We start from the raw sequence: 12,081 nt of genomic DNA, 5'->3' as shown, positions 1-12,081 counted from the left end.
CATTTCCAAACGAGCTCTTAATTAATAATTTTTGGTGTGATTGATGGGGGAAGTTGTTGAGAATCTCAATCATGCAAGTGAATGCGGCTTTAATTCTCAATTACTTTGTTCAAAGCGTGACCCTCACCAACGTACGTGAGCTGTTTTTCTTTTTAGGTCTCATGCCCTGTTGTCTTTTAAAAAAGAAGAAAAAGACTAGTTCTTTGTTGGGTAGATATGCAAATATAAGATACCAAACTGGTTTCAAAATAAGGGTTTGTGATTTCTTGGGGAAGGGTTAACGTTTCTGAATGCGTTTGACAAAATAAATTTTAAAAATGCTTGTTACTAATAAAAATATTTTCCGAATATTTTTATCAAATCATTTTTTAAATCTCAATTGTTAAAATTATTGATTTTTAGTATGTCGTTGATATTTGACCATGTGTCGTTATAATTGATATTTGATTCACATATAATCTATATTTAGTTTTGATTAGTTGCCCAATTTTTAATAAAATTCAACATTTAAAAAAAAAAAAATCAATTTTCCTAATCAAAGAACTTGAAAAATATTACCAGTCAAGACAATTCTTACAAAAATACAGTTAAAACGAGCTGTAAATGCTTTTAAATAATGACATGAGTAGGAGTTGACCCGTGGAGAAGAGAAACCGGTTAGAACTGGAATTGTAGAAAGACAGCACATTACTGGCTGGGCCAGCAAATAGACGCCTCAATGATTCATCACTCAACAAAAAACTGGAAACTGAAAATTTAAACCCAATTGCCTCTAAATTTAGAAACTTTTGAAACTCTTGTCTGCCATGAGATTGATTGACGACCAACTGTCCAACCCTTTCCTCCTCCTCCTTCCTCCCACAGTTTCTCAGTTTACTGTTTTTCCTTGTAAAGTCAGCTGGAGAGATAAACAGGGAGTCTAGAGAGAGAAACAGAGAAAATGGGTGGCTTCCAATCTGTCTCTGAGCAGTCCATCCATGAATTCACAGTGAAGGTAGAAAACCCATCTCAAAGATGATGGCTTTTCTTCTCCAAGTATATTATTTGGTTCAGAAAATCTTGATAAAGTTTGGTTTTTTGTGTTCTTTCTGAATTTTCTTTGGGTGGTGGTGGCAGGATAGCAGAGGGAAGGAGGTGGACCTCAGCGTTTACAAGGGGAAGGTCGTCCTCGTCGTCAACGTTGCTTCCAAATGGTTCTTCTTCTTCCACTTTTTTCCTGTACTTTTTTATTATATTTTTAAATTTGGTTTAATTTCTATTGATTAATTCTTGTATTTTTGTTCTTCAGTGGGTTTACTGATACTAATTATACCCAGTTGACTGAGATTTACAGCAAATACAAAGAGAAAGGTTAATTTTTTTTCCTATTTAATTACTTTTTTTCACTGCTGCAGCTCCATATGTATGAACCTGTTATTCAGAATTGAGTTTGAGTTATGGTTAAATAGTAAATGATATTATCCCATTTAGAAACTCTGTGTTTTGTTTTCATTTTCCATAAACCAAATGTTATGATTTCATTGCTAATTTCCAACTTCTGGTGTGAAATCCGTTTATCGAAATTGTTGGGATTGTCATTTTAGAATTGAGTGCAAAACCGAGTGCAGTGGCGTTCTAGGATTCATACAGCCGGCCCCACTTAGTGGGATAAGCTTTGTTCTTGTTGTTGTATCATTTTAGAATTGAGTTTCTGGGACGTAGCTGTAATTTTTGAATGAGGTTCTGGGTTTTATTTCTGTTTTGTAATCCAAATGTTATATTTTGTTTGTGTTGCTGGTTTCCAAGTTATTGTAGAAATCCGTGTATTGAAATTGTTCATGTGATTTATCCCTCGCCATTCTACCCTTGTACTTCTAAGTTCAGGTGATGCCATCTGCTCGTTGAGACATCGAGCGAATATTTGTTTAGTTTTGTCTTTGATTTGGTTTGGACATGAGTGATTGCAGGTTTTGAGATCTTGGCATTTCCGTGCAATCAGTTTCTAAAGCAAGAGCCCGGGACAAGTCAGGATGCTGAACAATTTGCATGTACAAGATACAAGGCTGAATATCCAATATTCAAGAAGGTAACTGAGTAACTTTTACCCCATTACTATCTGCCAATCAATCAGATTATCTTAATCGTATAAGGTGCTTGTACTGTTCTGAGCGTTGAAAAAGACGACCACTGATGTGATATTATTAGTGGCTCATGGATTTTGGCATTAATCGCTCTTCCATGTTGAAATTCTGGACAGAAAAATACTGCTCAGTGCTACCTTCTGCCTATTTATCCCGAGCTGTTAGACAACGTTTTCTCTCAAACAGCTTTTCGAGGAAGGCATGATCAACAACTTGATACTGATATAGAATTCTCTTACTCTTGCTGGATACCAATCCTCGTTTGTTTTGATTTCTGAGAAAAGGAAATCCCAAGTAAATTTGGCCCTTTCACATAAGTCGTAGGCCGGGATGCAGGGGCTGGCTAAACCTAATGCTACCCTCTGCTCATGAGATTATGGGGTTCCTTCCCCACTAAAGCATGTTTCAGAAAACAAAAACAAACAACAAACCTTGCCACCCTTCAAGCTCACGACCTCTGAAACAATTTTCTTTTTCTGTGGAACTCGGAAACTTTTCACTTCTCGATTCCTAAGATGATGCGCTTCAAGCTGAGTGCAAAAGTAAAGTACAACCCTTGACAGGAAACAAACCATGAAATCAGACAAGCTAATTGACTGTTGATGTCTCACATCAGTTTAAGATACTCTTATCTTATCTTCATGCTATCTCCATAACGAGTGTTAATCCAGTTGATTGCTGTCTGAGCACCGAGCAGTGTATCTTATTTTAAGAGAAATTCCGTACTCCTTTCTGTATGTAGGTACGTGTCAATGGGCCGGATACAGAACCTGTGTACAAATTCCTCAAAGCAAGTAAATCTGGATTTCTGGGGAATAGCATAAAGTGGAACTTCAGCAAGTTCTTAGTTGACAAGGATGGACATGTAATTGAACGGTACGCCCCAACCACCTCCCCCTTGAGCATTGAGGTACTCTCTCTCTCTCTCTCTCTCTCTCTCTCTCTCTCTCTCTCTCTCTCTCTCTCTGTGTATTCACGGAGAAGCATTACTCCGATCATGACTTAAAACTTATCTTTGGCACAGGCCGATATCAAGAAAGCGCTAGGGGAGGCATGATGTTATCAGGCAGTTCATCTTCAGACAATGGTGAAAGAGCATAGCAGTTCTTAGTGTCTCTCTTCTCTGTTCGTTATCTTTCCTCCCGGTGTCTTGGCTAGTTCTCCCCATTCCCGTCTGTGTAACCATTCTCCGTTTTTTGTTTTCGATGGGAACCCTTCTCTTTTAGTACTTATCGGTGATTTAATGGAGTCACGTTTCTGTTTATTCTTTCGTATAATTCACATTTATGTAGAGAGGATATGGAATCGGTAGTATCCAAAACTATAAAGGGCGACACCAAGCCAACATGGCTCTGTGTTTTATGAGGGTTATGTCAACAAGAGCTGCTAGAGCTGCTATTGTCTATGTTAATTACTCCTCACATTAAATGTTGTCAAGTGAGGTGGGAGCATGTAGTTAATGGTATTGGGAGCATTTTTGCTCACCACCATTTAGTGTGGTGTATGCTCACCACCTCATTTATCACCGTTAGATGAGTTTGAATTTCGAGATTCGTGTAGTGGACAAGCACAAATCTCAAAATTCAAATCATCTAATGGTGATAAATGGGGTGGTGAGCATACACCACACTAAATGATGGTGAGCAAAAATGCACTCTAATGGTATTAGATATTAGTTGTATGGTTTGTAATATAAAGAGCTCCTTACGGAGCCAATGTAATACAATGAAACAAGAAAATTGACCCACAAACCCATGATTTCTGAGATGGTATTAGTTATTTGATGCTATGACGCCCAATCAGATGAAGCGCTTCATCCGTTACGACACCGCCATGCAGGTATGGGATGCCATAAAAGGTCATTCACCATGAAGCAAAATGGAGCTCCTATTGCTAACTATTACAGCAATCTCACTGAGATTTTTCAAAAACTTGATCAATTTAGTCCCACTAGCATGAAGGACCCAGATGATATATCATCAAGGCAACAAGAAATCGAGTGACTTCGAGTCAGGATTAGACAGCAAGTTTGATCAAATTCGTGGTGAGATTTTGAGGATGGAGCCCAAACCTGGTCTTGAAGGAGCCTACTCTCATGTCAAACCTGAAAGCAACCGACAAGGAACCATGTCAGAAAGTGCCACCATTCCTGAAGCTACTGTGCTCTTTACCACAAATTCTCGATCTCCACAAGGACCTCGACTTCAAAACACAAGCTCCTCAACAGCTAATCGATTTCGTAATAGACCATGCAGCAAATGCGGATTGAAAAATCATACTATTCAAGGCTGTTACGAGATTATTGGCTATCCAGAAGCATGGGTTCACAAAGGATGAAAGAAGGAATCCAGCAGAGCATCATTCACCACCTTTGAGTCTTCTCAAGATGTTAGCTCATCTGACCATGTCCCAAAAGCCTTGAACACCTCAGGTATATCTAATTCTACATCCGCTAATACTTGTAATAGATCGCGGATTATTGATATAGGTGCCACAGATCACATGACGTATGATGCTAACCGGACATTTATTACCAGTGCCAATGGTTCAATCTCCCCGGTTACCGAAGAGGGCTCTCTTTCACTAACTTCCTCACTCAATCTTGATCATGTCTTGGTTGTACCATCCCTAGATTACGATCTTTTATCTGTTTCTCAAATTATTGACTCCCTTAATTGCTCTGTTTCTTTTTGGCCACTATATTGTCTTTTCCAGGATCTGCTCACCAGGGCCGTGATTGGTTGTGGTACTAGAAGGGGCAAACTATATTATTTGGACTTAATAGAAGAATGCAACAATAGATTGAGTCAAGTGCATCATGTAAGCAGACACGAATCAACCCGAATGAAGAAGATTTGGTTATGGCACAGACGATTAGGACAACCCTCATTTGGTTATCTTAAACTTTTATTTCCTGAACTTTTTTTCCAAGAATCCGATTTTCATTGTGAAATTTTCATTTTGGCCAAAAGTCATCGTGTTTCTTATCCATTAAGATTAAATAAAAGTTTTGTGCCATTCATGGTTGTTCATTTTGATGTTTGGGGTCCTGCTAGAATTCCTACCACTTCTTGCTTTAGATGGTTTGTGACATTTATAGATGATTGTACTAGAATGACCTGGGTGTTTCCCATGAAGCACAAGAGTGAAGTTCCTACCAAGTTCAATATTTTTCATCAATATGTTGCAACTTAGTTTGACAAGAAAATTCAGACACTCAGGTCTGATAGTGGAGGAGAATATGTCAATCATGCTTTACATAACTATTTGCAAGAGCATGGTATTGTTCATCAAACCATATGTGCCTATACACCTTAATAAAACGGTGTAGCAGAAAGGAAGAATCGACATCTCTTAGAAGTGGTTCGTGCATCTTTATATGGTGCCAACATGCATCATAAGTTTTAGGGCAACATATCTCATAAATCGGACACCATCCAGCACTCTCCAATATCAAACACCATTCCAACCACTTAACCACCTTCTCACCACTCCATCTATCCCAACCTTAGAACCACGTGTCTTCGGGTGTGTGGCTTATGTACAGGTTTATCCACATCAACGAGGGAAGTTTGATCCATGTGCCCTCCATTGTGTATTCTTGGGTTATTCTGATACAAAAAAGGGACACAAATGTTTTCATCCTTCTACCCAAACTTTGTATGTCACTACGGATGTCCAGTTTCAAGAGGGAGAAACATATTTTTCAATGGGAGACACTGAGTATTCCCTTCAGGGGAGAATATTATGTTTGAAGAGGATACCCAAGACATTAGCAACATTAAATTGTTGTAGAAATTTCAGAAACTGAGAAAAATGTTGATAAGTCAGCAGACGACTGTAATAAAACGATGCAAGCAGAAATAGAATCATCGACTCCAACAATAGACACAGAAGTACATCCAGCAACATTAAGTCAAGAATGCTTGCAATTGCCTTTTTCGACAATACCACACGATTAATCAGCCCCTGAACACAATCAACAGGTAATTGATCAATCTAATTCTATTTCTAATGAGATCATACCCAAGTCATGTCAAATTAAGTCCACTAAATATCAACTTCCCCCTTGAAAATCTTGAGGGATTCCTAAACAGTTATATGATCCTGATCCTAGAGCCAAGGTTATATACCCAACTGTTAACCATGTGTCCTTCCATAAGCTATCTACATCATGTGAGGCATTTGTAAATCAATTATCCATTGTATCTATTCATTTTAGTGTAGAGGTGCTATGAATGATCCTAGGTGGACTCGTGCAATGAATGAAGAAATGGAGGCACTCTAGAAAAATTCTAGTTGGGAGTTAACTAACCTACCTAATGGGAAGATAGCAATTGGTTGCAGGTGGATATACACTGTAAAATTCAATGCAGATGGCACTATTGAGCGATACAAAGCAAGATTAGTAGCAAAAGGCTACACGCAAACATACGACATTGACAACGGAGAGACTTTTGCCCATGTAGCTAAGATCAGCATTATTTGTGTACTCTTATCCCTAGGAGCAAACCTTGACTGACCTTTGCAACAGTTAGATGTCAAAAATGTTTTCCTGCATGGAGATTTAGAAGAAGAAGTTTACATGGGATTTCCCCCAGGACGCAAGCTGGATCCCAATCAGACCAACAACGTTTGTAAACTAAAAAAGTCGTTGTATGGTTTAAAGCAATCACCGAGAGCTTGGTTTGGGAGATTTACCAAATCGATGAAAATTTTCTGATACAAGCAAAGCAACTCAGATCATACTCTTTTCTTAAAGCATAAAAAAGGTAAAATCACTGCTCTTGGATGACATGGTGGTTATAGGAAATGATCCAAAAGAGAAGACAGCACTACAAAAGTATATAGCAAGTGAATTTGAGATGAAAGATCTCGGTGCCTTAAAGTATTTCTTGGGCATTGAGGTGGCTCGCTCACAACAAGGAATATTTCTATCACAACGGAAATATGTTCTTGATATTTTGATGGAAACCGGGATGTTATCATGCAAACCAATAGATACCCCAATTGAGTTGAATCACAACCTTGGTGAATATCCTAATCCGATACCTACCAACAAAGAGAGATATTAGCGACTTGTTGGTAAACTAATATATCTTGCACATACTAGACCAAATATAGCATATGCAATTAGCATAGTGAGCTAGTTTATGCATGCACCAAGCAAAACACACATGGATGCTGTAAACCGTATCTTGAGACATTTAAAGTCAACTCCTAGGAAAGGATTAATATTTTCAAAACATGATCATCTAAACGTTAAAGGCTACACTGATGCTACTGGCTGGTGATGTAACTAACAGACGATCAACATCAGGATATTGTTATTGTTGAAGGAAATCTAGTCTCTTAGCATAGTAAGAAACAAAAGGTCGTTGCTAGATCAAGTGCTGAAGCAAAATACCAGAGCATGGCACATGGAGTATGTGAACTGCTTTGGGTGAGGAATTTACTAAGAGATTTGGGATTTAGACCCAAGCATGCTATGCGTCTACATTGTGACAACAAGGCTCTGATGGACATTGCTCACAATCCGGTTCAACATGATCGAACCAAAAACAAAAAAACTAGACTCTAATGACTCAAAACAGAAAACTAGAATGACTCAAAACAGCACAAAACAAGCAAATTGACTCAAAACATAAACTAAGGGTGATTTTGGATGAATTTTGATATGACTTTGACTCAAAACACTAAGGGAAACAAATTTAAATAAGTTCTAACTAAGTAAACACGAAATATTAAAGGGGGGATTGGTTTTGACGAATTTAAAGCTTAAAACAGACAGATTCAAAGACTCTAAACAACTTTGGACGAAATTGGGTGTTTTAATGGGTGATAGGCTAACTAGAGGGTTCTTCTCCACACATGACAAATATGCATACAAATCGATTTCCAATTATTATTCCAATAAGCATGAATGACAATGCCCCAAATTAATCGTGAACAACACTAATTAACTCTTAGATTTCCCTAATTTCATTGAATTGGACTCAGCAACACAATCAAATTATTCTTATCAAGTTCTCTATATGAACAACATGATAGAGATACATATCAAAGATCATTAAGTTCTATGGAAATCATCAGCATTGACAAAGCATTCGTAACTATGAAAAGCATGATACTCCTGCCATGGATTTACTTAACACGATCGTGACTAGCAATCTCCACTACTTGCAAATATAAGTTCATAACGATTAGGTGAAAATCCCTTATATTTTAGCATCAAATTCATGCATGCAAATTAAGTGTGCACCCTCAATCAACATGCAAGAATAAGTTATCAATCAAGCAGTTAAGCAAATCACATTCATGTTTTACGAAACAATAATTGGATGAAATCAATTCATATCACATATATGCTCATGGCTTTGAATTCTCCTCTAGCCAAAACGAGTTTAGCTCCTCATGTTCGCAATCAAACAAAGATAATTAAAGTTAAACATTGAAAACAAAAGATTGAATACACCGAGAAACGTTCCAACAATCCAAACTTGAATGGCAGGCAAGGCTCCAAGGATCTCCTCTCCTTTTCTCCTTGCAAGGTTGCGGCACAAGGTGTTTTTGTATGAAATTAGGTTATTGTGGATGATTGGTGTAAATTGTGGTGAAGGATGGCTGAATGGATGAATGAATGAGTCTTTTGTGCGGCAGAAACATATAAAAATAAAGCGAAAAGGCAAGGCATTTGTGAACACGAAAGTTTCTTTGAAACAAGAAACCAGAATAACGTGTACAAAAATAATATTTTTGTGTTTATGATTTTGGGGTTACGATCTCTCTCAAATTTGGTCCTCTGATTCTATCTTCGTAGGGTGTAAGTTTGTGGATGAGTTGTTGATCCAAAGGGCCGTCGGGGCTTGATCTAAGGATGAACAGTTGATGAACGGATGAACACTTTCTTCAAGGGCCGTCGGGGCTTGATCTTGAATAATGGTTGTGTGGATTTCTTCAAGGGCTTTTGGACTTGATCTTGAAGGTTGATGGATGAGCGGATCTTCAAGGGCTTTTTGGGCTTAATCTTGAAGAACGATTGGATGTGTGGATTTGTTGAGGTTGTTGATCCAAAGGGCCGTTGGGGCTTGAGCTTAGGATGAACGGATGAACACTTTCTTCAAGGGCCGTCGGGGCTTGATCTTGAAAGAGGATTTAACGAAGAACGAAGAGAGCTTTCTTGATCCTTCGGGATTTGCTTGAAAGCTTTAGAGTTTCAAAGCTTCAAGGATTTGGGGAGTTCTTTTCCAATTTGGGAGTAGAGAAATGTATTTGTGAATTCCTTGATGCTTGATACCTTGATGGAGAAGCCTATTTATAGGCTTTGAGAATGAATCACCACCACAAAATATTTTTTTCCTTTCCAAGCACCATTGCCTAATTTTCCCACTTAATGCAATATTGAAATTGAAGTGGTGTAACTTATGGCCTAATTTCCCACTTAATACCATTTTAAACTTGAAGTGGTCTAACTTATGGCCTAATTTCCCACTTAACACCATTTTAAACTTGAAATGTGTATGCTTTGTCATTGCCCAAATGAGAAAAACTTGCTTTGATCCGTAATGGATTGAAGTGTGCTTGCCTTGTCATTGCCCAACATGAGAAGAAAAACTTGTTTTGATCCTCAATGGATTGAAATGTACTTGCCTTGTCATTGCCCAAAATGAGAAGAAAAACTTGTTTAATCCTTCAAGGGTATTTCTTCCTATTTTGTTGAGTCACACGCCATGTGTACAATTTGTACAACACGTGGCGTATGCCATGTATGCCTTGACACGTCAAAACTTTAATGCATTGGTGAACATTTGTTTTACTGAAATTTCGATGTCTACAGCATTAATTAATTAATTTTGGGAAAGATTTGCACTCCAAATCCTCAAGGAAAAAGGGTAAATAAATGTCAGAATCCAAGGGGAAAAGGGAAATGGATATGCGGCAGGACCTAGAGGGAAAAAGAAATGCCTTGCACGGTAAGGGAATGGGTTTTCTAGAAGGAAATGGTGCGGCTCCCTTTAGGAATTGGATTAGGCCTGCTAGAATCATTTATTTAAATGTCCTAATATAATTAGGGATCCTCCTTGCAGCTGGAACTTAAGTAGTGAAAGATTAGGATTGAGCTAAGACAAAATAAGGTAATTTGACTTATGTTTCCTTCTTTCTTGCTGAGCTTCATATCTTCTTTGTCTTGAATTAATTCTTCCATCTCTTTAGCATATTCTTAGCCCTTCTTGAACTTCAATTTCGTCCATCCATCTTGCTCCATGCATGTGTTATCCATTCCAAGCCCAAAACTGCTCTAAAATGCTCCAAATTGCTTTTTCTTGCCACTTTAGCCAATTGAACCTACAAACACATGAAAATAGCTTAAATCACTATAATAAATAGAAACTAGCTAAGTAAATGCAAGGAAATAGGCTAACAAAGTCGCATAAATATGCTCCTATCAGAGGTGGATAGACATTTTATTAAATAAAAACTTGAGGCAAGACTCATTGAAATTCCATTCGTAAAATCTGAAGATCAATTAGCAGACATACCCACCAAAGCAGTCACAAGTACAATATTTCACAGCTCACTAAGCAAGTTGGGCATTCACGACATCTATGCACCAACTTGAGGGAAAGTGTCAACAAGAGTTGCTAGAGCTGCTATTGTCAACAAAAGATATTGTCTGTCAACATGGACATGGCAATTGTCAATGTTAATTACTCCTCACATTAAACGTTGTCAAGTGATGTGGGAACATGTAGTTAATGGTATTAGATATTAGTTGTATAGTTTGTAATATAAAGAGCTCCTTACGCTTACGGAGCCAATGTAATACAATGAAACAAGAAAATTGACCCACAAAACCCATTATTTCTGAGAGGTTATACACAACCTTACCCTTACTTTGCAAAGAGGTTGTTATCACAACTCGAATCTGTGACATTTTCGTTACAAAGGAGCAACATTTCCGTTGCTCCAAGGCTCGCTCTCAGTATCCAGATGAAAAATAATAGTTGTTCCATCAAGTGTGCAGAATGGAAGTGTGAATCTGGTTTGTTTGGTCGGAAAATATCCAATGCTGATAATGTACTTGCGCTCTTCCTTCGTTTCTTCATCCGACAAGTTGGATTTTTATTAAGACTCTGTGGAAGCAAAAACATTCTCATTGGTTTTTGTACAATGGTTCTGAGGCCCCCTTCATCCGAGCGTCTCCTAATTACCATATTATGGAAGAAGGACTTGGGTGTCACCCGGCGGTATCTGAGTGCAAGTGCTAATATACACGTGTACATATTAGCACTCGTGCATTGATATACTGCCTGTGTCATGTAAGAATCAGTCCAAATGTAGTTGGGTGGTATATTATCCGATCATATATCTTAGTGACATAAAAGAGCCCCTCAACCTCTCTGTATGACGTGTTTGCGATGGGTACTAGAATCAATCGATTCTTGACTAGGGTTTACGAAAACTTAAGTATCATGACTCTTTTAATTCGCGACTCCCCTTCTATTTACTAATCATTTAAATCAAAAAACGACTTTGAGTCCTACATTAAAATTCGTTTTAATCTAATACTTAAAAAAATCAGGAATCAAATCAGTTAACCTCCTTAATTGATCCCACAACGATCCCTTCTGTCGCTTTCTTGACTCATGATTTTTTCCGTTTCAATTAAGTAAAACATGCTATCTGATGTGGAATTTTGCCAAGTATCAATAATTATCTCTTGAATGTTTTCATCCATTGAGAGATAAGGTTGCAAGTGCTTTATGGCAGTAGATTTGCCAGCTCGCACTGCAGAAGTGTCCCCTGAGACAATTAGGTATCTCTCTCAGACCAACGTGTGGTGCGCCAAAGCCACTATCTTAAAGGGGTGCCCCCCAAGTTGTCCATTCGTAGGGTTCACATTCGCACGCGGAGTGCAGGTTTTGTAAGGTCGTTGTTGTTGAAGGCGAATGATCGTCCT

At 38.1% G+C, this 12,081-nt stretch overlaps 1 protein-coding gene across 1 annotated transcript; it reads left to right on the top strand.

The window, feature by feature from the left end:
• Window positions 1-616: 616 nt before the first annotated feature.
• On the top strand, window positions 617-3,384 carry LOC148693283 (putative glutathione peroxidase 5). Its single transcript, XM_088680667.1, has 6 exons — window positions 617-994; window positions 1,117-1,193; window positions 1,289-1,350; window positions 1,947-2,065; window positions 2,863-3,030; window positions 3,145-3,384. The coding sequence occupies exons 1-6, from the start codon at window positions 941-943 to the stop codon at window positions 3,175-3,177; spliced, it is 513 nt and encodes a 170-aa protein (XP_088536793.1). The 5' UTR covers window positions 617-940; the 3' UTR covers window positions 3,178-3,384.
• The last annotated feature ends 8,697 nt before the right edge of the window (window positions 3,385-12,081 follow it).

The sequence above is a fragment of the Pyrus communis genome, chromosome 11 (genome assembly GCF_041283825.1).
Source record: "Pyrus communis isolate YQ-2024b chromosome 11, ASM4128382v1, whole genome shotgun sequence".
NCBI lineage: Eukaryota > Viridiplantae > Streptophyta > Magnoliopsida > Rosales > Rosaceae > Pyrus > Pyrus communis.
Note: the sequence above shows the minus strand (reverse complement) of the source record. Positions and strands in the feature narration are given on the sequence as shown.

Bases quoted from the DNA above. Each gene is read 5' to 3' on its own strand.
- LOC148693283 (XM_088680667.1), top strand. From the start codon at position 941: ATGGGTGGCTTCCAATCTGTCTCTGAGCAGTCCATCCATGAATTCACA. The intron at 1,351-1,946 runs GTTAATTTTTTT...GAGTGATTGCAG, and splicing joins CAGCAAATACAAAGAGAAAG to GTTTTGAGATCTTGGCATTT. The intron at 2,066-2,862 runs GTAACTGAGTAA...TTCTGTATGTAG, and splicing joins AATATCCAATATTCAAGAAG to GTACGTGTCAATGGGCCGGA.